This window comes from Mustela nigripes, chromosome 16 (genome assembly GCF_022355385.1).
Source record: "Mustela nigripes isolate SB6536 chromosome 16, MUSNIG.SB6536, whole genome shotgun sequence".
Classification (NCBI taxonomy): domain Eukaryota; kingdom Metazoa; phylum Chordata; class Mammalia; order Carnivora; family Mustelidae; genus Mustela; species Mustela nigripes.
In genome coordinates this window covers 43,130,829-43,154,994 of record NC_081572.1, presented here as the reverse complement: position 1 = coordinate 43,154,994, position 24,166 = coordinate 43,130,829, and the positions used below count along the sequence as shown (strand labels likewise).

General features: G+C 37.6%; 1 protein-coding gene across 3 annotated transcripts in view; it reads right to left on the bottom strand.

Moving 5' to 3' along the window:
* NSRP1 (nuclear speckle splicing regulatory protein 1) overlaps positions 1-16,602 on the bottom strand; it is a 59,333-nt gene extending 42,731 nt beyond the window's left edge. Inside the window, exons 1-2 of one of the 3 annotated variants that reach the window (XM_059379273.1) lie at positions 16,530-16,602; positions 15,273-15,366 (exon numbers count right to left, since the gene is read on the bottom strand). In XM_059379273.1, coding sequence (XP_059235256.1) covers positions 15,273-15,366; positions 16,530-16,549 — 114 coding nt within the window. In that variant the 5' untranslated portion in view covers positions 16,550-16,602. Of the gene's footprint in view, positions 1-15,272; positions 15,367-16,069; positions 16,147-16,529 lie in introns of those variants that run through there. The other 2 variants (XM_059379274.1, XM_059379275.1) reach the window with 2 other exon arrangements.
* Between the last annotated feature and the right edge of the window lie 7,564 nt (positions 16,603-24,166).

Sequence of the window (24,166 nt, the reverse complement as noted above, 5' to 3'; positions counted from 1 at the left end):
GGATCGTGGGGATCCCTAGGAAACTCAATATTACAACTTAAAAAGTGCTGGAGAGTGGTGATGATTGCACAATGTGAAAGTACCTAATGCCACACCTATAAAAGGTTAAATGAGAAATTTTATGTTATGTATATTTTGCCACAACAAAAAAATAGCAAACAAAACCCAGCTGCACATATAAAAGAATAAATACATCAAGACCAAGACGTTTATTCTAGTAAAGCATGGTTTCACTTTAGAAAAATCTATCAATGTAATTCACCATAGTAATAGATGTTGAGAAAATGTAAAATTCAATCCAAATGCCTAATAAAAATTTTTAGCATTCTAGATTGGTCAACTTCTACTAATTTATCCTGTGTTAACAAACAACATCAAAATCTCATGGTTTATAGCATAAAGATTTATTTCTTGCTCATGCTATGTGTCCATTACAGATGGCTTGTAGGCCCATACTGTCTTCATTCCAGGTTGAAGGTAGTCTCTATCTGCAACAATCTGTTCATACAGCAGAGCGGAAAAGCAACAGCTAAATCACAAGATGGCTCTGAAAGCTTCTGCTCTAATATAGCTTATCAGTTTCACTCACATTCCACTGGTTATACAAGTCTCATGGATAAGCATAGTATCAAGGGCAAAGTGTATTCTCTCACACAGAGGATTATCTGTTAGGAGAACTCCGTAGAGATGGACCCAGTAGGCAGGCAAGAATATTTAGAAATTATACACCTACAATAGAGGGCAACTTCTCCTATTTGAAAAAGGGTATTTACCATGAACCTAGAGCACACATAACTTTTGCAATATATCAGAAATAAACACTGAGAAAAATACAACAATAAATTTAAAAGATCCCAACCAAGCATATGAGCTATGAAGTCAATTAACTATGTGATCTTAGGAAGGTTAAACTCTCTACCCATTTACTTCCTCAACTGTAAAACGAAGATGACAACATCCTACTTCAATGATTCTACAACATATTTTTTCATATTTTAATGTCTCAGAGATTGGTGACGTCTTAAAAATAACAATTATCACCCAGGAGTCAATAATGATGTGCCAAATGAAAACCTTTCACTGACACTTTCTGATACCATCAAGAAAGCATCAATAACAAAGCATCTTAGGTTTAACAAAACGTGGTAATATTTAGTGTTACTGTGATGATTACATGAACTAATTAATATACAACACTTAGGGCAATGGCTAACAGCAAGTACTCAATAAATACTATTTTTTCTCATTCTTTGTTCTACTTTATATCAAACCCCATTATAATGCTAAAGTAACTGAAATAAAACTGCACTGGAACAGGATTAGAGAAAGGAATCAATGGAATAGAACAGTCTAGAGAAACAGACCCACATATTTACGGGAATTTAAAATACAATAAATGAGCCATTTTACATCACTGGGAAAGGCACAGAGCGGCAGTTCTCAGTTCTATTACACTCAATACCCTTCTTTTATAGGGCCCTTTTATCTATATTGAAATGAAATACACAGAAAATAAACTTTCTACACACAATTTTTAAAAATTATATACACATTCATTCTTTTTCATGAAATTTTGGATACACACATATATACACCCATAAAGAGCTATAAAGAATAAAGGAAAGTAACTTATAATGGAATATAAATTTTTTATATATGTAAATGCATAAGCACATCAGAAGACAGGATCAAAGTATCATTCTACCATGCAGACTCACTGTAATCACTATTAATGTTACAGATACAAATGCTGACTACAGGGACGCCTGGGTGGCTCAGTTGGTTAAGCAGCTGCCTTCGGCTCGGGTCATAATCCCAGCGTCCTGGGATCGAGTCCCACATCAGGCTCCTTGCTCGGCAGGGAGCCTGCTTCTCCCTCTGCCTCTGCCTGCCATTCTGTCTGCCTGTGCTCGCTCTCTCCCACTCTCTCTCTGATAAATAAATAAAATCTTAAAACAAAAACAAAAACAAAAACAAAAACAAATGCTGACTACAGAACTAATGGCACAAATACCGCCAAGTGACACTGGTGACAGTGACTGGATTTTCTTAAACGGTTAACCCTTTGTAAAAGTTCTCCCCACCCTCCATCCCCAGTAAAATTCTAAACAAAATAAGATACAATCTTCCCTCCATCTACAAGGCTGTCAAATTAGAGGAAATTTTAGCATACATTTTGCCATGCAAAAATAATACTTTCTAAAAGTATTTAAATTTTTATTTTATTAAAATCTATTTAATAAAAATAAAATGTACAAAACATATTTTGTGTTTATGTGCAAAAAGAACTTCAGTCTAGCCTAATAAAATTTTAGTTTTTCATCTATATAAAGGTTCAGAGGGATCTTACCTATATGGATGGGGTCATGAGATACAGAGTATCTACATTCTCTGGCCCAAAAACTGGTGTCAGTAATACTCTCAAAAACTTCAATGAGCAAAAGTCACTCCAAAAACTTCCTAATGCCCCTCTGCAAGTAGTGACTCCTCCACTGAAAACCCTTGGAATAGAATCTTCAAAAAAAAATATTCTAGGGGTGCCTGGGTGGCTCAGTGGGTTAAAGCCTCTGCCTTTGGCTCTGGTCATGATCCCAGGGTCCTAGGATCCAGCCCTGCATGGGGTGGGGGTAGTGTCTCTGCTCAGCAGGGAGCCTGCTTCCTCCTCTCTCTCTGCCTGCCTCTCTGCATACTTGTGATCTCTGTCAAATAAATAAATAAAAACTCTAAAAAAAAAATTCTCGACAACTGGATACCAACTTTGTTGACAATTAATAGCCCCATCTACTCAATATATTCCTAAGTCACCGCAAGACAGAGCTGTGTAATTTCATATGGTAAAAACCATGTCTCAACATAACTTCTATTTGTGTTCCTTTCCCAACTAGTAAACAGGATGGAGTCTTTGAAGTCTGTCTTATCTCTGGCCAGTCTCCCAACTGACCCTTTTTCTGTTGCTTCTGAAATCCATTCTCTCTTCCTTTGAAAATCCCATTATAAACAACCTACCTCTCAGAGGGAGTACATTATAATGTTTAGAAGCATAGACTCTGGAATCAGACAGCTCTTCTAATTTCAAAATTCTTATTATTATCTAGGTACTCTGTGTGATACAGACCAATTTACCCTTTGACATCTTAGCTATATAAACTCTTCTTTTCCTTTAGCTTCTTCCCTTCCAGCTTAAACATGCATAAATCATCACTACCCTAAGAAAACAACAAAAAAGAAGATTCCACCAACTCCACTATTATTCCTTAAAGTTATCATCTCTATCTCTTCTCTCTCTTTCCTGTCAAATTTCTTCAAAATAAGACCATCAAATTAAATTGAATGAGTTACTGGGCCTGGTGCATAAACAATGAATCTTGGAACACTGAAAAAAATAAAATAAAATAAAAAAATCAATTGATCAATCAAATGAGTTAACAGTCAGATAATAAAACAATAAAAGGGATGGAAAGGGAGACTGCAGAGCTAAAAAAAGTTATTGAGAACTGAAACAATTATTAGAGATAATAAATAAACTAGAAACAGCAAAAACCAGGAAAGACATAACTCAACAAAGGTTTAAGATAATAACGGTTAATTCAGAGAAAAAAGACAAAAATTGAGTTTTCCCCAAATATCTGTTTAACTCTCTTATCCTACCTGGCTTTACTTTTTCTTGGTTCTTGTCACCTTATAAATTAACATGTAATTTACTTATCTGTTAGATTAACTATTACCTTCTTCCTCCCACAAGAATTTAAGCTCCATGCGGGCCATGGATGTGTTTTGTTCACTGGCACAGAACAGGAATCACTAAGTATTTGTTGAGTGAAATAAAGAATAAATGCACAACGATATGAAAGATGATCCTCCAAAAGAGTCTACTAAATGGATCAGAAAAAGTATAGATATGGTGACAGCAAATTTCTGTGCAATGAAGAAAAAAATTAGATATTTAGATAAAAAGCAACAATTCATTCCAAGAAAAAAATTATTCAAAATAATTTGCACCAAAACACACTAAACTTAAAAGAATAAAAAGAAAATATCCACTAGTTGTCCAAGCCAATAAAAAGGTAAGTCTTAAAATACAGTATTGTACTTCTCCTCTCAATGACTAATATCTATAAGGTTTTGAAATAAATTGTTATTCTAGAAGTAGTACACCTACTCAAATAGATATTTAGGTAATAAAAGCAATAAGCAATTATTCCTTAAAATTAAGAACTTAAGAAACAATGTCCTTATGAGCACTTGCTAAAAAACTACTCGACAACAACAGTGGAAAGCACTGGTAAAGAGACTACTGAGTGCACCAAATCAGATTTAAAAACAAATCAAATATTATAGAAATAAAGGGATGGCAATGGCTTACCTTCAAAAAACTAAACAAAAAATAAATTTATGCTGATGGATGTTAAAAAGATTAAAATTTAATACTTATTTATAATAATTCTTAGTACCAAAACCTTACAGCTCACACACACATTTAATTATAAAACTTTATAAGCAACTCCCATTAAAGTCAGATGTATAACAAGAATGTTTCTATCATTGTTTTCTATTTAGCACTATACTGTAGTTTTCATAGAATGCAGTAACAGGGACACACATAATCACAGAAGAGTAAGACATATCAATGAAAAGAACTAAAAAGAGACAAACTCAAAAGAAATCATCAAGCTATGAGATCTATAAAGGAACTAGAATTAAATCAACCAAAAAACCAGAAGCTGTCACAGGTACTAGTAATCATAACTCACAAAAAATTCCCTTACACAACAGCAACAAGGGCTATAAAAGTACCTAGATAAATCAAAGATGTGTGTGACCTCAACTAAGAAATTTTCAGACTGTACTCAAGGACATATAAAATACCTGAACAAATAAAGACATATGCCATCTTCATAAATGAAGACTAAAATACCAGACTATCAATTCTCTTCTAAGCTGACCTATAAAACCAATGCAAGTCCAATCAAAATTCCTAATTTTTTCAATATGTACCTGAAAGTGATACTAAAATGCACTTGCATGACCTAAGGCATTTATTTATTTATTTATTTATTTGAGAGAGAGAAAGAGAAAGAGCATGAGCTGGGGGAAGGGGTAAAGGCAGGTCGATCCCAAGACTCTGAGATCATGACCTGAGCTGAAAATGTTCAATTGGCTGAGCAACCCAGGCGCCCCAACCTAAGGCAATTTTAAAGAACCAAATAGGACAGGGTAGTGGAAAAGAGAATGAAAAGAATAGTAAAACAATGGATGACTTTGTAGGTCAAAAATAAGAATTCTAGTCTCCATCCTAGGAGCAATGGGAAGTCAATAGTGTTTATAAAACCAGTAAGATGACTCTATCTGGAGTGTGCAAAAATGCACTGGAGACACTTAAAAGATAACCTGGGAAGTCACTCAAAATGGCAAAGCATGGACCAATAAAACTTCTTTTTCATACTGGCAAAAAATTGTCAGAATCAGTTTTTTTTTTTAGAACTCTGGAAATTAACTAATGGCTTAAAGCTTTAAGTCTAGGGAGCATTTATTCAAGAACAGCTGAATCTCAGTAAGAACTCTGTGACATTTTTAACTTTCCAGATTTCCATCATCCCCTCCCTAGTGCCATGATAGCCTAAAAACAACAACCCACAATCATGGCAGAATCCAGCAATCTAGCAGCCACTAGAGAAGGCAGAATGGGGTTAGAGATCCTTCAAAACTCCTATCCCAGAGAATTACTGGATGTGTCTGGTGGTTCCCTTAAGACACACCACTCACAGGGCTGCCTTTATTTGACTTGACAGAGTGCCAAAGTAAAAGAGACTTTTCCCTGGGGGTGTCTGTCAAAAACAATCATAGACAACTGCTGCACATCAGGGCTGCCTGCGGCAGTGCATAACAGTTTTAAAGGGGAAAACAACAGGCTAATCAAAAAGCTTAAAAAGAAAAGTTGAGAAATAAGATATTCAAGAAGCTTTGAAAGCTTCCCATATCCATGGGATCATGAAGTCCACATGCATACAAGACATCTGTACCAGATCAGGAAAGACCTGAAACAGTCCTAAGCTCTCACAACTGACCCTAAGGCTCTGCAGAAGCAAAAAGTAAAGGCTAAGGCAAAGTTGTAAAATGCCTAGTGGTGTACTGTAGATATACCCAATATGCATACAGAGCCCCCTTGGCAGACTGGAGACTTATAAGTTACAAGTATTTAAAGAAATCTCTTTCAAATCATTAGCTAACCAATAAGCTAACCAAGCAACAACTCTAGTGGCCATACATAACAAAAAAATACATAGACTTCAAGAATTACTTCAGAAAAATCACTACATAAAAAACAAAAACAGCAAAAAAACCCTGGAAAGACGAAAGACTCTGGTTTCCAGAGATGCCACATTACAGTATTTTAAACTTCAGTTCCCAACCAAAAATTAAGAGCCATGCAAAGAAACAAGTATGACCTACACACAGAATGTGTTCAAAGAATTAAAGGAAACTACATCTAAAGAACTAAAATCTGAGAACAATGTCTCACCAAAGAGAGAATACCAATAAAGAGACAGAAATTATAAAACAAAAAACTCTGAAGTTGGAAAATAAAATAATGCTTATGAATTATATTTCAGATCAAAGACTTTTTAAAAATCACCCATGTGCCAACGTAAGTAAATTTGGCTAAAAATGCGTAGATTTAAACATAGTATTCATAAATTAATTTTACACAACTACAAGGACTCATGATTAACACCATCATTTCCTTCCTAAAAAAGATAAAAAATTCCTACTTCATCTCATCCATTATCTGGGTTCTCTCAACTACTTCTTTAATGTTCTCATTCTATTGGAAGATGAAATAAGAATAGAAAATTCTCAGGGCACCTGGCTGGCTCAGTCAGTAGAGCATGTGACTCTTGATCTAAGCCCATACTAGGGGTAGAGCTTACTTAAAAACTAAGTATGTACAGAATTTTCTTGTCATCTCCCCAATGTTAGCAGAATTCTATTATTTAGTACTGTCTTCTCTCCTCTTGCATTTTTTTTTTTTTACAAGATCCTATTTATTTGAGAGAGAGACAGAGATAGCTATAGAGAAGCAAGAGAGAGCACAAGTGGGAAGGAGAGGGAGAAGTAGGCTCCCTGCTCTGCAGGGAAGAAGAGGGGGCTTGATCACAGGACCCTGGGATCATGACTTAAGCCAAAGGCAGATGCTTAACCAACTGAGCCACCCAGGTACTCCGTCTTCTTCCATTTTCTTATGCTTCTGTTTCACTCGTGTATAGCAAGTCTAGGGATGCATTTTTAGCAAAATTGTACAACTACTTTAAATCCCTCATTGCCTATACTGCTGCTAAATATATTCACTATCATGAATTTATCAGGAATTCATCTTAATAGTATGAGAAAAGTGTAAAAAAAATTCTTAGTGATCATTAAAATAATATAAATTTTCTGCCAGTTCTATACATAATATATGCTGTTATATTTATATGAAACTGTCCTTTTAGCTGTATCAGACTATATCTAGAAAAACAGAAAATTGTATGATTATAACTGATGAAAAACCACAACTGAAACTTTATTGGTTCAGATGTACTATTATGTTGAGATGGATTAATATTTTAACTTTTCCTTACCATTAGCAAACCAAACCGGCTTTCAACTAAAATAGGATTAGTTTCTTCATTAGGAAAAACAGACCTATGAAGACTACTTCACTAGAAAATGCTTTTAAAAGACTGGAATTAAAGTGGAGAAAGATTAAAAAACAATGAAAACACTGAAAGTATATCATGTAACCCAGTTACTAATGTTTCTAACTTCAAGAATATACAATTATGGTTACCCTTTTTTTAAAGCACTCATTTCCTTCTATTCTTCAAAATTACAATAATATATATAATTTTTTTAAAAAGCCACATGGGGTGCCTAGGTGGTTCAGTCGTTGGGCGTCTGCCTTTGGCTCACTCAGGTCATGATCCTGGAGTCCCAGGATCAAGCCCCACATTGTGCTTCCTGCTCTGCGGGAAACCTGCTCCTCCCTCTCCCATTCCCCCTGCTTGTGTTCCCTGATCTTCCTCTGTCAAATAAATTTAAAAATCCTTTAAAAATAAGTAAGTAAATAAATAAATAAATACCACACACTATCATCCAAAAAAATAACGGGTTTCATTTTTTTTCTTTTTAAAAAAATTTTATTATTTATTTGAGAGAGAGACAGAGCATGAGCAGGGGGGAAGAGAGAGAAGAGGGTGAAGCAGACTCCCTGCTGAGCAGGGAGCCCAATGATGCACGGCTTGATCCCAAGCACCAACTAAGCCACCCAGGTGCCCCTCATTTATTTTTCTGTTTATACATACACATATAGCTTTCTACAACCCTACATGTTCAGTTTTGTATTCTGCTTATTTCACCTTACTTCATGCTTTTAAGTAGTTCCAGTACTGTCATTATGTCTTCTATCGGATAAAATGCGTTATTTCCTTTTATATTTTACCATGATTTAAAATCTAAGTATCTTAAGGAAAATGCTTATCAAATTCACCATTAATTTTTCTTAAAAAATATTTTTTCAATTATAAAACTATTGTGGAAAATTTGGAAATTACATAAAAATATAAAAAATCACCACTCATCGGTACACTACACAAAGACAACTAACATTAATATCCTGAAATGCTTACAAAACCAAAAGGCAACTAACAGAATGGGAGAAGATATTTGCAAATAACATATCAGATAAAGGGCTAGTATCCAAAATCTATAAAGAACTTGTCACACTCAACACCCAAAGAACAAATAATCCAATCAAGAAATGGGCAGAAGACATGAACAGACATTTTCTCCCAAGAAGACATACAAATGGCCAACAGACACATGAAAAAGTGCTCAACATCACTCGGCATCAAGGGAAATATAAATCAAAACACAGTGAGATACCACCTCAAACCAGTCAGAATGGCTAAAATTAACAAGTCAGGAAACAAAAGATGTTGGTGAGGATGTGGAGAAAGGGGAACCCTCCTACCCTTTTGGTGGGAATGCAAGCTGCTGCAGTCACTCTGGAAAACAGTATGGAGGTTCCTCAAGAAGTTGAAAATAGAGCTACCCTATGACCCAGCAATTGCACTACTGGGTCTTTACCCTAAAGATACAAATGTAGTGATACAAAGGGGTACACGCACCCCAATGTTTATAACAGTAATGTCCACAATACCTAAACTATGGACATCTAGAGTCTAGATGTCCAGCAACAGATGAATGGATAAAGATGTGGTAGGGGCGCCTGGGTGGCTCAGTGGGTTAAGCCTCTGCCTTTGGCTCAGGTCATGATCTCAGGCTCCTGGGACTGAGCCCCACATCAGGCTCTCTGCTCAGTAGGAAGCCTGTTCCCTTCCTTTCTGCCTACTTGTGATCTGTCAAATAAATAAAATCTTTACCAAAAAAAAATAAAAAAATAAGAGATGTGGTATACACACATACACAGACATATACACATACAATGGATTATTATGCAGCCATCAAAAAGGGAACTCTTGCCATTTGCAAAGACATGGATAGAACTACAGTGTATTATACTAACCCAAATAAGTCAATCAGAGAAAGATAATTACCATATGATCTCACTGATACGTGGAATTTGGGAAACAAGGCAGAAGATCATGGGGGAAGAGAGGAAAAAATGAAAAGGGATAAAACCAGAGGGAAACAAACTGAGGGTTGCTGGAGTGGAGGAGGGTCGGAGGGATGTGGTGGCTGGGTGATGGACACTGGAGAGGGTATGTGCTATGGTAAGTGCTTTGAATTGTGTAAGATTGCTGAATCATAGACCTGTACGCCTGAAACAAATAATACATTATATGTTAATAAAAAATTTAATAAAATTTAAGAAAAAATTCTGAAATGCTTTACTTTCTTTTTTCCTTTGATTTTATCTATATATATAGCACCAAACTTAATCATACTTTTCCTATGGAAGGGTAGACCAGTTCTAAGTTTTTGCTATCATAAACAAAGATTTTTGAATACCCATAAATCATAACACAAATTTCTGATAATTTCTTCAAGAGAGAATTTTAGAAGGGAAAATACAGGCAGTTTGTCTTTGATACAAAATGCAAGCTTTTAAATGTTTCTAACTTCAAGAATATACAATTATGGATATCTTTTTTAAACATTCACTTCCTTCTATTCTTCAAAATTACAATAATAATATGTATAATTTTTTTCAAAAGTAAAATAACCACATGCTGTCATCCAAAAAATAACAGGTTTCATTTATTCTTTTTTTTTTTTTTTTTAAGGGTTAACTTGACTTTTAAAGTTGACACTAATTTGTAAAACTGCTTTCCAAAAAGGGGCATCAATTTATACTAACACAAGTGTGAGCACCCACTTCACCAAAACCTTGCCATTACCATTTTTTAATAGATTTTTATTTATTTAACAGAGAGATACAGAGAGAGCACAAGTAGAGCAGCAGGCAGAAGGAGAGGGAGAAGCAGGCTTTCCTGCTTATTGGCAGGATATATGCTCCCTGCATACTGGTCAGGGAGCCCAATACGCGGCTCGATCCCAGGACCCTGGGATCATGACCTGAGCCAAAGGCAGACGCTTAACGGACTGAGCCACCCAGGCACCCCACCCATTACAGTTTTCTTTCTTTCTTTCTTTTTTTAAGGTTCTACTTATTTATTTGACAGAGAGAGAGAGAGAGAACAAGTAGGCAGAGAGAGGGGGGGAAGCAGGCTCCCCACGGAGCAGACAGCCCAATGCTGAATGGATCCCTGGACCCTGAGATCATGACCTGAGCCAAAGGGATGACTGAGCCACCCAGGCACCCCATTACATTTTCTAAAAGTATTTGCTAATACAGAAAAAAACAGCAGCTTACTGTTGTCCCAATTTACATTTCTTACTTATACTATGATGAAATATCTTTAGTGTGTATCAGATATTTCTCTTTCTTCTGTATATGTCTATAAATGTGTTTTCCTCATTTTTCTGAAGTATTAGTGTTTTTTATAAATGCTTTACATCTTATGAAAATGAATGCTTAACCTATGAAAGGACTATACCATGGCTTCTGAGAGACTCAAAGTACAAGTTATTGTTATCATTCACTACTTTTTGACATTTTTGATACATTTATGAAAAACTAAGTTAATAAACATTTGCTATCTAGCTTAACTTAATACCTCTTTTAACTTAATACTTCTGTGAAGAGATCAAAAAGTTCTGTATCTTCATCCAACCTGAAAATTGTTGCTTTTGGATAAAGACACAAACTGCAACAACTTTCAGGTTGTACTGATCATACTTCTTCATGGCATTATGAATTACTGTGCAAAACAGGATCCTACAAGAACACTGTCTAGAAATAATTATTTCAATTGCCAAGATTAAAAGGAAAAGTCACTGTGCTCTGCAAAATGAGCAAGTATTTAGTAGTAAGAAAAAACTAAAAGGAAGTTTCTTGTTTAACCTGTCAAGCAACACCTATTTTAGTCACTGACCATCCTGTAACATTTGCGAAATACTACTGGTTATCACAAGTGCTTCTGAGAACTGTGTAGACCAAGGGTCAGCAAGTTATAGCCAAATCCAGCCACCTCTCCTTTTGTAAATGAAGTTTTATTAGAATATGTTAATTATTCATGATCATTCATTTACATATTGTCTAATGGCTGCTTTCACACAAGAGCAAAGTTCAATTGTTGGCCTGGCAAAGCCCAAACACCTACTGCCTGGCTCTTTACAATACAGACAACTAAAATATCCAAGTGAATAATTTTACTTGTAGTACTTGTATCAGCATAGATATCCAGATCCTAACTTATGGAGCTCATACACTAGTAGAGTGACAAGACTTGTATGCAAAGAACTTACATCACAAGGTATAAAAAGCTAAATGCTAAGAAAAGGAGAGTAAGAGAAAATGGGTAAGATTGCTTCCACTGGTGGGGCACCTGGGTGGCTCAAGTCATTAAGCGTCTGCCTTCAGCTCAGGCCATGATCCCAGGGTTCTGGGATCGAGCCCCGCATTGGGGTGCCTACTCAGCGAGGCGCCTGCTTCTCCCTCTCTCACTCCCCCTGCTTGTGTTCCCTCTCTCTCTCTGTCAAATAAGTAAATAAAATCATTAAAAAAAAAAAAAAAAAAGATTGCTTCCACTGGGGAAAATGAAGGAAGCACTTTTGCAATGGGTTTTAAAGGACAGAAAGACTTCTAGTGTGATGAAAAGCAGAGTTGCAAAAAAACTACACTCTGCACAGAGAAGCACAGTTAGGGAACAAATGCTAATAAGCATTTTGAAGCCAAAGCTAGTGAAGGATTTCAATGTGAGGACTAGCAGTTTAGATTTTAAATATAATTAGGCTCAAAAGCAAGATAGTTACAAGTGAATAGAACTGTGCTTTAAAAGGATCAATCTGTCCATACTATTTCAAATTAATTTAAGGAGACAGGTGATAAGGAAACTAGTTACAAAGCTATTAAAATAATCTAAGTGAGGAAGATGGTGGCCATGACACTGGAAGAGGATACACTTGAAAAAAATGGAATAAACACATTACTATCACAGCAGAACCACTCAAACACTTATGATCAGACAATACCATCTGGAAACAATATTAATCTCTTACTCATACACAGTAAAAACTCCCATCTCCTCTGCCTCTGAACAAACTAATTATTCCTAATTAGTTCTGATAATTTTCAAAAGAGGAACCACTTAAATACCACTTTCCCACGTTTAAACTAACTCTGAATATAAGCACATATTAAAATTGAAGTCATTTGCTAGGGCCCCATCTGCTGGACCTCTGGAAGGAAAGTCTGATCTTAAATTTGGATTCTTAAATGCTTCTGAATTGCTGTAAATAACAAGGGATTTGCTTTGCAGCAGCTCTTCTCCAGGTATATAATGCCCTCTTTTGGAAGAAAACCATAAAATATCTTTCTCTATATTTTCCAAAGCACTTTAACTTTATTGTTGTTTAAATTGTTAAATTTTAGATAAGAATTCTGGTATTCAGATATCAAATATTTAAATATACTTAACTAAGAAATTTACTTCTCAATGCTGGAATTCATCAGACTCATCTGTTTATTGATAAGATGTTATGAGGGGGAGCCTGGGTGGCTCAGTGGGTTAAAGCCTCAGCTTTCAGCTCAGGTCATGATTCCAGGGTCCTGGGTTCAAGCACCGTATCGGGCTCTCTGCTCGAGAGGGCCTGCTTCCCCTCCTCTCTCTCTGCCTGCTTCTCTGCCTACTTGTGATCTCTGTCAAATAAATAAACAAAATCTTTAAAAAAAAAAAAAGATGTTAAAATGAAAAACTTTTATATTTGTTCACTAAGAACAAAGCTGCAACTTTCTTGTCAGTTGGCTTCTGGCTGAGCTCTACCAATGGAAAACAAAGATGATATACTGGAAGGTGGGAGAAAAACCAAGTATTCCTCTCTGCCTTTTTCTCTACCTAAGACATTAATCTCCATAGTGGCTTCAGCTCCTTCTGGAAGACTCTAGTTCCCAGGTAACCCTAGCCCTTGGCTTCCAGGACCTATATCCTACCTGTATCCTTCCCTTTATCATTACTTGCTCTTACTGCTGCTGATCTCTGGGATGCTTCACCATCCTCTTTTTGGTTTCTTAAGTCTTTTATTACTTATGTACCCAATTATCTGCAAGAAATCCCCCTAGGAAAAAGAAGGGAAGAAAGAAGGGAAGGAGGGATAGACGGAGAAAAGAAGAGCAAACTGGCCTAGCCCTAGCTTTTCTGGTTCTAGTATACCCACTGCCCACCAGCCTCATTTCGCAATGCAAAAGGAAGAGCAACAATGTGCGTAAAAACTTTCTAGACCGCTTGTGTACACCCATCCTTCTCAAATATTTTGCTTTGTATTACATGATATGCCAGGATATGAAACTACAGAATAGGCATGTCCATGACTGATGACTTAAAAAAACAAAAACATTGTTTTTTTTAAACAATGACAAGGGTACAGTCAATTCAATGGAGAACAGTCTTCCACAAATGATGCTGGGACAACTGGATACCTTATGCAAATAATAAAGTAGAACCCCTACCTCACACCCTATACAAAAATTAACTCAAAATGGATCACAGACCTAAATTTAAGAAGTAGAACTACAATACAGGCATAAATCTTTGTGACACAGGATTAAAGAGTGATTTCTTAGGTAAGACACCAAAGCGTAGAAACCTATTAAAAAAACTAAATTGGACTTTCTCAAAACTGAACTTTTGTGCTTTAAAGGATACTACCAAGAAAGTGGAAAGACAACCCACAGAACAGGACAAAATATTAATAAACTGTATCTAATAAGGGACTTATATCTAGAATATATAAAGAAATTTTACAACTCGTAAAAGCACAAATACTCCAATTTTAAAATAGGTAAATGATATGAACAGACATTTCTCCAAACATGATAAATAAATGGCCAGTATCACTGGCCATCGGGGAAATGCAAATCAAAATCATAATGTGATCGTTGTTTAGGGCATAATGTAGGGAAGTAGACTGCATCTGGAGCCAGTTTCTTCAACAGAAGGAAAGCAATAAACAAAGAAGTATCAAATACATTCAATTACCTACCTATGCCTTATAAAATAATAAAAACTGAAAGAGAAGCTATCTTTCTACCAGAACAAAGGAAGAACAAGATTAACGGACTGAAAAGTCTTTAGAAATACAGAAAATGACTCAAGTATTAGATAAGCATATACATGGGGTTGTTTCTGTATAAGCTGTGGATTTCACAGGAAAACACTGTTCTGGCTGCTACAATAAAAAATACTCAGATATTATTGTGGTACTACCAGTGGTACTTTCAAGAACTACCATAATTATACCTGAGCAATTACATTTAGCAGACAATTAATAACCACAAAAGTAGTCTTAGAAGAAACTACTTCGCAAATAAAAATTTCTAGGCAATTGGTGACATCTTAATAGCTCATTTCCAGGGATCTTTACACTAACAATTTGTCACATCAGTATTAGCTGTCTAAAACAATTTTGTATGACTGCTTAGAAATAACTGAAATTCACCACTTTAAAAAAATCTTAGATTATCCATGTACCACTCATGAAGAAAAAAAAATCAGTGAGAAGTCTTTCTTTAAATATTCCCTTTGAGAATTCTGTAAATTATTTGATTATTCTGTAAATACCTAAGGCAAGAAAAAAGACATCAAATTCACAAGTTCAATTTAAAAAATTATATTTCTAACAATGCAATAGAAAAACATATGTTCCCTTACCTCCTCATCATCATCAGAATCATTTCCAAACACTGATGGTTTTTGCAAAACAGGGTGCAACTGCTGTGCTTTCTTTGGCAAAATAAGCCCATACCTGCATTTTTTTTTTTTTGAAATAGAAATTACACCATTATACTTAAATGTTAAAAAATAATACATCCACTACCTCTTCCAGATGAAGCTACCAAGTCAAAACATGTCAAATAGCTTATGAACACATAAGATTTTGTCTGCTTTTCTCAAAATTCTAATGTCCATTAAGATTTTCTAAGTATTGCTTTTAAGCAATTATTTGCAGGTAAAGACCAAATTCAAATACCATATTAATCAAAGAGAATTAATTGATGACTTCAGAAATGTTTTAGACGGTGAAGTAACAGTAATGTTTCAGAAAGAACACGTTAGTGGAAAGCTCAGTTTATGCCCACTAAAAATTAGAAAACACTCTAAATTATCCACGTTATCAAACAAAGTATCTAGTCTTGTTTTGTTTTTCCCTACTGGATACTTACATAGTTTTAAATAAGTTATTGGATAATGTCACCCACGAGAAATTTTTAAAAGATTAACTGAGAAACCCAAGTAGCCATGGACAGATGCCCATTACACTCTATCGAACTCATGAGCATCTCAGAGAACCATGCCATCAGATCCAACCCATTTAGCTTCTCACGTTTTGGCTTTAAAATGCCGAGATCACGGGAAGTAAGGATTATACATCAAAGGTAAAACTTCCAAGAACACACAATATTTGTCTCTCTTGCGGCAATGTATACCCCAATTCCCTATATGCCTACCCTTTTCTGAGGCTTCTCTGCACAACATTCCTAAAACAAGAAGGGAGGGCGGGAATCAGGACTTGAGCAGCCAAGGAGAACAAGGCCCTCTAAGGAAGCCAGGAATGGTCTCTCTTCTCATTGCCCATGAAAGCATCCAACCAGGGAGAAACTCAAGCGCGGGGTAGGAAGCAAGACTGAGGGGCCTCAGACCGAGCTTTTGGAAAATAGAAAAGTCTCGCTCTCTGCCCCTCAGCCTAACTTCCTTTATTTCCTCACAAGTTTCTCCCTCAAACTTCGGGCTTCCATCCTGGAAAATGTGTGGGGGAGGGGAATATGTTCCTCAGGATCTCTCGCTTCTCCCCGTCTCTATCACTGACGGCACAAGCCCCTTCACTTCCAGCGCACTTTTTCTCCTCGGCCAGACAAAATCGCCGTGATTTTCCATTCCCAGCCTGACCCTAACTCCCGGATCACTCACTGCCTGCCCGGAATCGCCATCTTGCTCCCGTCTCCGCTGAACGTGGCCGACGCCGACGTCACGGAGACGCAGACGCCGACGTCGTCACGTAAACTCTCGCGCGGATTTGGGAGGTCTGGACTACTTGGAGCGGCTGAAAGTTCGGCTTTCGAGTTGCTTCCGCACCGTAGGGGACCCAGTCCTACGGTCTTCGTCTTTGTTTGGAAACCAACTGGCTGTCTCAAATTAATGCGAGGAAAGGAATGACAATTCTAGGCTAGTAGCTCCCGAACTGTGGAGCGTCACCCGGGAATTCGTTAAAAATGTGAATTCTCTGGCCCTTTCCCAGACCTACTGCATCAGATGCATCCCCATCCGGGATGGGGCCCAGCAATCTGAATTTTAACGAACCCTCCAGGGAACTGTGATAATCAAGTTTGAAAAAAACACTGCCCTAAGGCTATCGATTTTTTTTCCCCCCGCCGAGGTATTTAGTGTGAGTATACCTGGCTCAGGGTAACTTGGCAGAAGATAAAAACCTATACGTGAATACTGGGCATATGCTCATTGGACGAAATGATTGGTGGTAATGCTGGATATAGAAATCAAAACCATATAGGATCTATGTACATTTTTAAATCCAGTCACACTCCGTCTGTTCATTCACTAGCACTTGGCCCATTCCAAACTAGTCTTACAGCAGCCAAAGGTATCTTTTCAATTACTGACAGAAGGATGTTAAAATCTCTAACTATAATTGTAGATCTATTTCTCCTTTTAATTCTCTTGTGTTTTGAAGTTCTGTTATTAGGTATATAAACATTTAGGATTGTTAGGTCTTCTTGCATTGATCTCTATATCGTTAAGAAATGACTCTCTTATTTCTCTCAACGTACTTTATCTGATATTTATACAGTCAGCTTTGTTAGCATAGTACATCTTTTTCCATTCTTTTACTTTTAACTTATTTTAATCAATTTGTGTCTTTATATTCAAAGTGGATCTCATGTTGATAGTATATATTTGGGTCTTGCTTTTTTTGTCTAATAGGATGATTTCTTTTATTAGGGTGTTTAGAACATTTTCCTTAAAGCGATAGGAGTATGGTTGCAGTTTTTCTATTTCCCCATCTGTTCTTTGTTCTCTAAGCCTCCCTGCTTTTTTTTTTGCCATCTTTTGGATTAATCAAGGAATTTTTATGATTTAGCTTAAGATTTTTATGATGCAACCTCTTTGTTGGCTTATTGGCCATACTTAATTTTTTAGGTGTTGCTTTGGAGTTTCTCATATACATCTTTAATTTATCTCAGTCTGTCTTCAATGATGACTCTATGTATAATTTAAAAAACCTTACAAAAGTATTTTCCTCTTATACTTTGTGTTACTGTTTGCACACATTTTATTGCTACCTGTGTTATAAACATATAAATTATTTTAGCTTTAAGCAATTATCTTTCAAAAACATTTTTAAAATAAAAAAATAGTATGTTGGGGCACCTGGGTGGCTCAGTGGGTTAAGCCGCTGCCTTCGGCTCGGGTCATGATCTCAGGGTCCTGGGATCGAGTCCCACATCGGGCTCTCTGCTCAGCAGGGAGCCTGCTTCTCTCTCTCTCTCTCTCTCTCTCTCTCGCTCTCTCTGCCAGCCTCTCTGCCTACCTGTGATCTCTCTCTCTGTCAAATAAATAAATAAAAAATCTTAAAAAAAATATTATGTTTAGCCACATATTTACCATTTATGTGTAGGTGGGATTTCTTCATAGTATAGCCATTCTTTTTTTTCTTTTTTTTTTTCATTGGGTAGGGTCTGGTGGAGGGAAAGCGAGAGACTCTTAAGTAGGCTACACAACCCAGTGAAGTGAAGCCCATTATGGTTTCAGTTACAGCCTGAGATCATGACCTGAGCCAATATCAAGAGTCAGATGCTTAACTGACTGGGCCCCCCACGTAACCCCCCCAGGCATTCTTTCTCAAACAGCTTTTTTGGGATATGGTTTGTAATACATTCAGGGAGTTATGCTACCATCACCACAATCAATTTTAGAATACTTTTAATGCCCAAGAAAGAAAGCATGTATCTATCAGTCAGTCATTTTACCCTATACCCTTTGACCCTAGGTAACCAGTAATCTACTTCTGTCTCTTTGGAATTGTAGTCCTAATCCGTTTTTGCTCCATGTACCTTGAAACTCGTATTAGATGTATAAATACTTAAGATTGTTATGACTTCTTAATTAATGGAGACCTATATTTCATTATGAAATGACCTTCTTTATCATGGTAATATTCTTTGCTCTGAAATCTACTTTGGTTGCTATTATTCTGGTCACTCTGCCACTCTTTTGACATTAACTACTGGGAAAATCAAAAGATGTTCAGAAAAGGAAAATAGTTGTAATTTACTACATGGCTAAGCCCTAAATAGCATACATAATCACAATAATGCAAACGCTGAAGATCAACATATTCTAATTTAAATTACAATGTAATATATTGGAAAGAAAATGGAGGAATGGGAAATGTTTATGTGTTTGTGTGTGTGTGTGGACACACATACTGGGGAAGAAGCTAAATCTTTGTAATGCAAACTGGGAGGCTAATAAATATTGCTTAAGTCAGGAAAAAAAAAAGTGTAGCCACACTGTATGTTATTTCACACTGTGGAGGTACATGTCAAAACAAAAGCCAAAATAGAGGTTGGGAAACATTTTAATAATTTTATTTATTTATTTTTATTTTTTATTTTTTTTAGGTTTTATTTATTTATTTGACAGACAGAGATCACTAGTAGGCAGAGAGGCAGGTAGAGAGAGAGGAGGAAGCAGGCTCCCTGCTGAGCAGAGAGTCCGATGAGGGTCTCCATCCCAGGACCCTGGGATCATGACCTGAGCCAAAGGCAGAGGCTTAACTCACTGAGCCACCCAGGCACCCCAGAGGTTGGGAAACTTTTTATGCCAAGGGTCAGATAGTAAATATTTTGGTTTTATGGGTCTTAGGGTCTTAGTACCTGTGGCAGGTATTCATTTATGCCCTTGTAGTGCGAAGGCAGTCATAAACAATTGGGCATGGCCTTTCCTTCCCTCCACCATAACTTTCCCTTTCCCCGCCCTCCCTTCCTCTCTTCCTTCCTTCCTTCCTTCCTTCTTACCTAGCTATCTATTAAATAAACTCTACACTACATGTGGGGCTTGAACTCAGGACTCTTGTTCTCAGGGTCCACTGACTGAGCTAGCCAGGCACCTCTGGGCATGGCTTTTCTAATAAAACTTTATTGTAATAGGCAACTGGCCGGATTTAGCCTGTGGGCTGTGTATTAATTCCTGAGCTAAAGGAATTGAAAATAGTCGACTCAGAAATAAGAAAAATAGGGGTGAAGAGGGATTGAGAAATGCTCTGGTCTTAAAAGGTATAATAGGATGACTCTTCAAACTATAAGTATATGTTATTTTGCTTAAAATAAAAAAGAATCAATAAAGGGTAAAAATAAAGCCCCCCTGCCAAGACTGTCTGCCTCTTGCTTAAAGAGACTGAATGCAGAATTAGTTACACAAAATTACCCAGCTCAATATGCTATATATAATGTGAGCTTTTGAATTGCTGTATTGAATCCTGTACTCTCCCCTGGCCTTTGGGATGTTGCAGTGAAGCAATTGTGAGATTTTTCCCAAAGGTAGAACACTGATTTCTCAGATGCAGTGTTTCAGAGAGTTCAAGTTCTTCAAACACTTGGCAGAGTTTGCAGCAATGGTGGTACCTGCAGCAGTGAATCAGAGACACAGAGAAGCCTCCTAACGTTTTGAACCCAAGTTTGGGAACTTTAATTGAAGGTGCTGAAAGGACAGAAGCAGGGTAAAGCCAATAAGAGATGGTATCATCACTACCATACTCCTGACTGTTACACAACAGAGAATTCTGACTATCTTAGACTTTCAGAAATAAGACCTCAAGAATAAAGCAGTTGACTAGAATTGGATCCAGGGTAACTGCAGGGTCCTTAGCATCCAAGATAATGGATGTTCCATTTAGTCTTTTGACATTAATATTACTTATGTTACTTCCTTACTCTTTCAGTCTCTGCTTTTTGTGCCCTCTCTGCCTTTTTGTGCATTCTTGTCCCAAACCAAACTACCCATTCTCTAAACTTGTTGTCTACCAGCAATTTCTGCTAATTTTTACTGTCTGGAAGGCAGTTTGCTTTAATTGTTTAGGGCCTGGTGTGACACTTTTTGGCCTCTCTAAATACTTACCCCCTTCTAACCACTGCTCCTATTACTATCAAGGGTTTAGTTACTTTCAATATTAGACCATTTCACAAATTGGTTTCCCTTTGACCAGGGGTCAACCCTAATTCAAAAAGCTGTGGCTGGAGAGTCAGGGCCACAGAGAACAAGATATGGCCACCAAGAGGTGCCTTACTAGTTGTGGTCTATGGGCAAGACAGTCTAAGCCCAGGCAGTAAACTGAGGGATGGTAAGATAGAGTTATTGAGTTAATGACTAGGAGACAGAACACCCTCTGAGGATAATTACCATGTCTACGGACAAAGAAATAGGCAATATTTAATTTATTGATATTATCTATTAAGGGAAGTCTTTATAATAAAATCATATAGGGGAGAGTAAGAACACAGAGTTAATGATGTAGAGTGGGGTTAGGTGGGAGTAGCATTACCTAAACCTCACACGAAAAGAATGAAAATTCCCTAAATTACTTGCAAAGATCTTCGGAGTCAGTGGATTGGAGATGTCTATGGAAGTTAAGGGTAGCTGGTAGCTTAATCATACTTAGATTAATGGGGAATGGGAAGTCAATCACAAGAAACCACATACTGTATGATTCCATTTATATAAAATGTCGGGAATAAGCACACCCACAGAGAAAGGAAGATGAATAGTTGCCTAGGGCTTGAGTGGAGGAAAATGGAGAGTGACTACTAATGAGTATGGGGTTTCTTAAGGGGGTGATGAAAATGCTCTTAAATTGATTTTATAATGGTTGCAAGTTCTGTGAATACACTAAAAACCATTGCACTGAACATGTTAAGTGGGGGCATTATATTTTATGTTAAGTTGTATTTCAATAAAGCTGTTAAAAGAGGCAACAGGAACTTTTCTAAGATTCCTGAAAGAATTTCTAAGATTCTAAGAATCTTAGAATTTCTAAGATTTCTAAGATTCCCAAGATTTCATTGTCCTGAGAGCTGATTGTTTTTCCTAGACCATAATTAAAAAGGAAAGCTATAATTAAAAAGGAAAATGGTCCAGACAGACAGTCTCTCCTTTGCTGTCCTGGCTGCTCCTCCCTTGCAGTCTATTTAATAAAGCTCTAGCTCCTTTGTTTTGCCTTGGGGGAATTCTTTCATTGCCGCACCACGAGCCTCCACCCAATCTGGAAGCCCCACATTTTGTGGCCCAAAATGGAGAACCTCTGCCGGGTTGAGAGTCTTTCCAGATTGTTTTGGAATTTCTTGGGACTTTCCCTCAGTGGACCAACTCTAGTGCTCCTTGGGGGAACTGACAGCCTTGGCGAAGTTTATTCCTTAGTGAGGCTCTGAAGCCCCCGGGGGAACTCACCAGCCTGTCCTTGCTGAAAGGGTGAGGGATTTCCCCTTTTGTCCTTGGGAAGGATCCTTCTCTCCCTCTCCTTTCTCTTTTTGGCTCTTCTGCAGTCAAACCCTAGTACTTCTCAGACAACTGAAGATCTCTGGCCAGGATGGCTCCCCAGTTTGGTCTAAAGGTCTGAGGGCAGAGAGGTCAAACTGCCTGTGCCTGTGAGGGTGAAGGACCCCTTTCCTCTCCCCTCCCACAGCATCCCCCTGAGGTCTCTGTTCCTAATATGCGTGCAGTAAAAACTTGTCTAGGGGAAATCTCTACACGTTACGGACTGGGCTGGAACCCTTTCCTGATACTGGCTGACTCAGCTGCCTTGCTTCTTTTGCCCTCCACCCCCTTTTTCCTTTGTTCTCTTGGATCCAGCTGCCATCCTGATCTATAGGCAAAATACGTTCCTATGCGCCTGAGTAAATCCAACAATTATATATACAAATGATGATTCCAGCCCATGCCGTCGGAGGGTCCCCTCCCTCTAAATCCCGTGGACCTAGCCACCAGGGAATTTCACTCAAATCTCCTATCAGCACAGTATAATACCATGCTCTGGTCTATAACTGCATAGAAACCCTGATAGCCCCACAAGCTTAGGTAGGGACAGCATGTCTCTCCCCGTCAAACGTGAAGCTGCTACTGAAGATGAGTCTTCTGCTCAAATGCCAAAGACTTGTCATCATTGGTCTGTCGGGGGGGAATGTCGATGCTGCTTGTAGGCAACAGGCTTGAGCAATGGAAACCCAAGAAAGCCCAAAGGGCCCACAGTGACCACTGGGCTGAATGCAAACAGGCTCATTAAGCCACTCACCTCAAGACAGCCATAAGCCCTAGCTGCCCAATGGGCTACTTAAACTGGACACAGTTACCAAAAAGGAAGACTCCATATATTCTCATTCTCATGCCCCCCACCAGTTTAGCCCCCGCTACTATGTCCCGGTAGACAGTCTCTCCTTGCTTACTGCTCCATTATAGTGTATTCAATAAACTTCCATCCCCTTTAAATTAAAAAAAAAGAAGAAGAAAAAAGAAGAAAATGGTCTGCATGTTTGACACCATACAGGGTCCTCGTTACTTATAAGCTATAGGAAAGAGCGCCAACAAAAAATCTAATCAAGTCTAACCTTCTGAAGTGTATATCACTATTTGTAATTCAATCTATTCAAATTATTCAAATCAGCCAATCCAATAAATATATTTAAATATAAATCTATATCTAAATTTTGTCAAGTATAAGTAACATCCTCTTCGCTAAAAAAGTAAGCTTCTGGGGACGCCTGGGTGGCTCAGTTGGTTAAGCAGCTGCCTTCGGCTCAGGTCATGATCCCAGGGTCCTGGGACCAAGTCCCACATCGGGCACCTTGCTCGGCAGGGAGCCTGCTTCTCCCTCTGCCTCTGCCTGCCTCTCTGTCTGCCTATGCTCGCTCGCTCTCTCTCCCTCTGTCTCTGACAAATAAATAAATAAAATGTTTAAAAAAAAAAAGTAAGCTTCTGGTGTTATGGGATAGCATGTTACTTGAAAGATTATTAAATAAATCCAACTAGTCTTTCTTGTTGGTTGCTTAATTTTATTTTTTTTTCAAATATTTTATTTATTTATTTGACAGAGACACAGGGAGAGAGGGAACACAGCAGGGGGAGCAGGAGAGGGAGAAGCAGGCTTCCCGCAGAGCAGGGAGCCCAATGTGGGACTCAATCCCAGGACCTTGAGCTGAAGGCAGACGCTTAACAACTGAGCCAGCCAGGTACCACAGTTGCTTAATTTTAAAGTATTTTCCAAAAGACTGATAACATGGTTATTAGCCTGGCAAAGGTTGTCAGGTGTTAGTGACATATCTGAGGTGCTGGCAAAAATTAGGAAAGATGAATGCTAGGTCCCCCTGCTTCTTACTAGCTGTTTTGACTTAAGCAACTCACTCTGAGCCTGTGTCCTAACTTATAGAGATAATGATATTAAACTGATATTAGACTGACTACCTTACAGGATCAAATGAACTGTGTGTGAAAACACTTCAAACAAGTTAAAATCCAGGCAAATGTATATCTGTTCTCAGTTA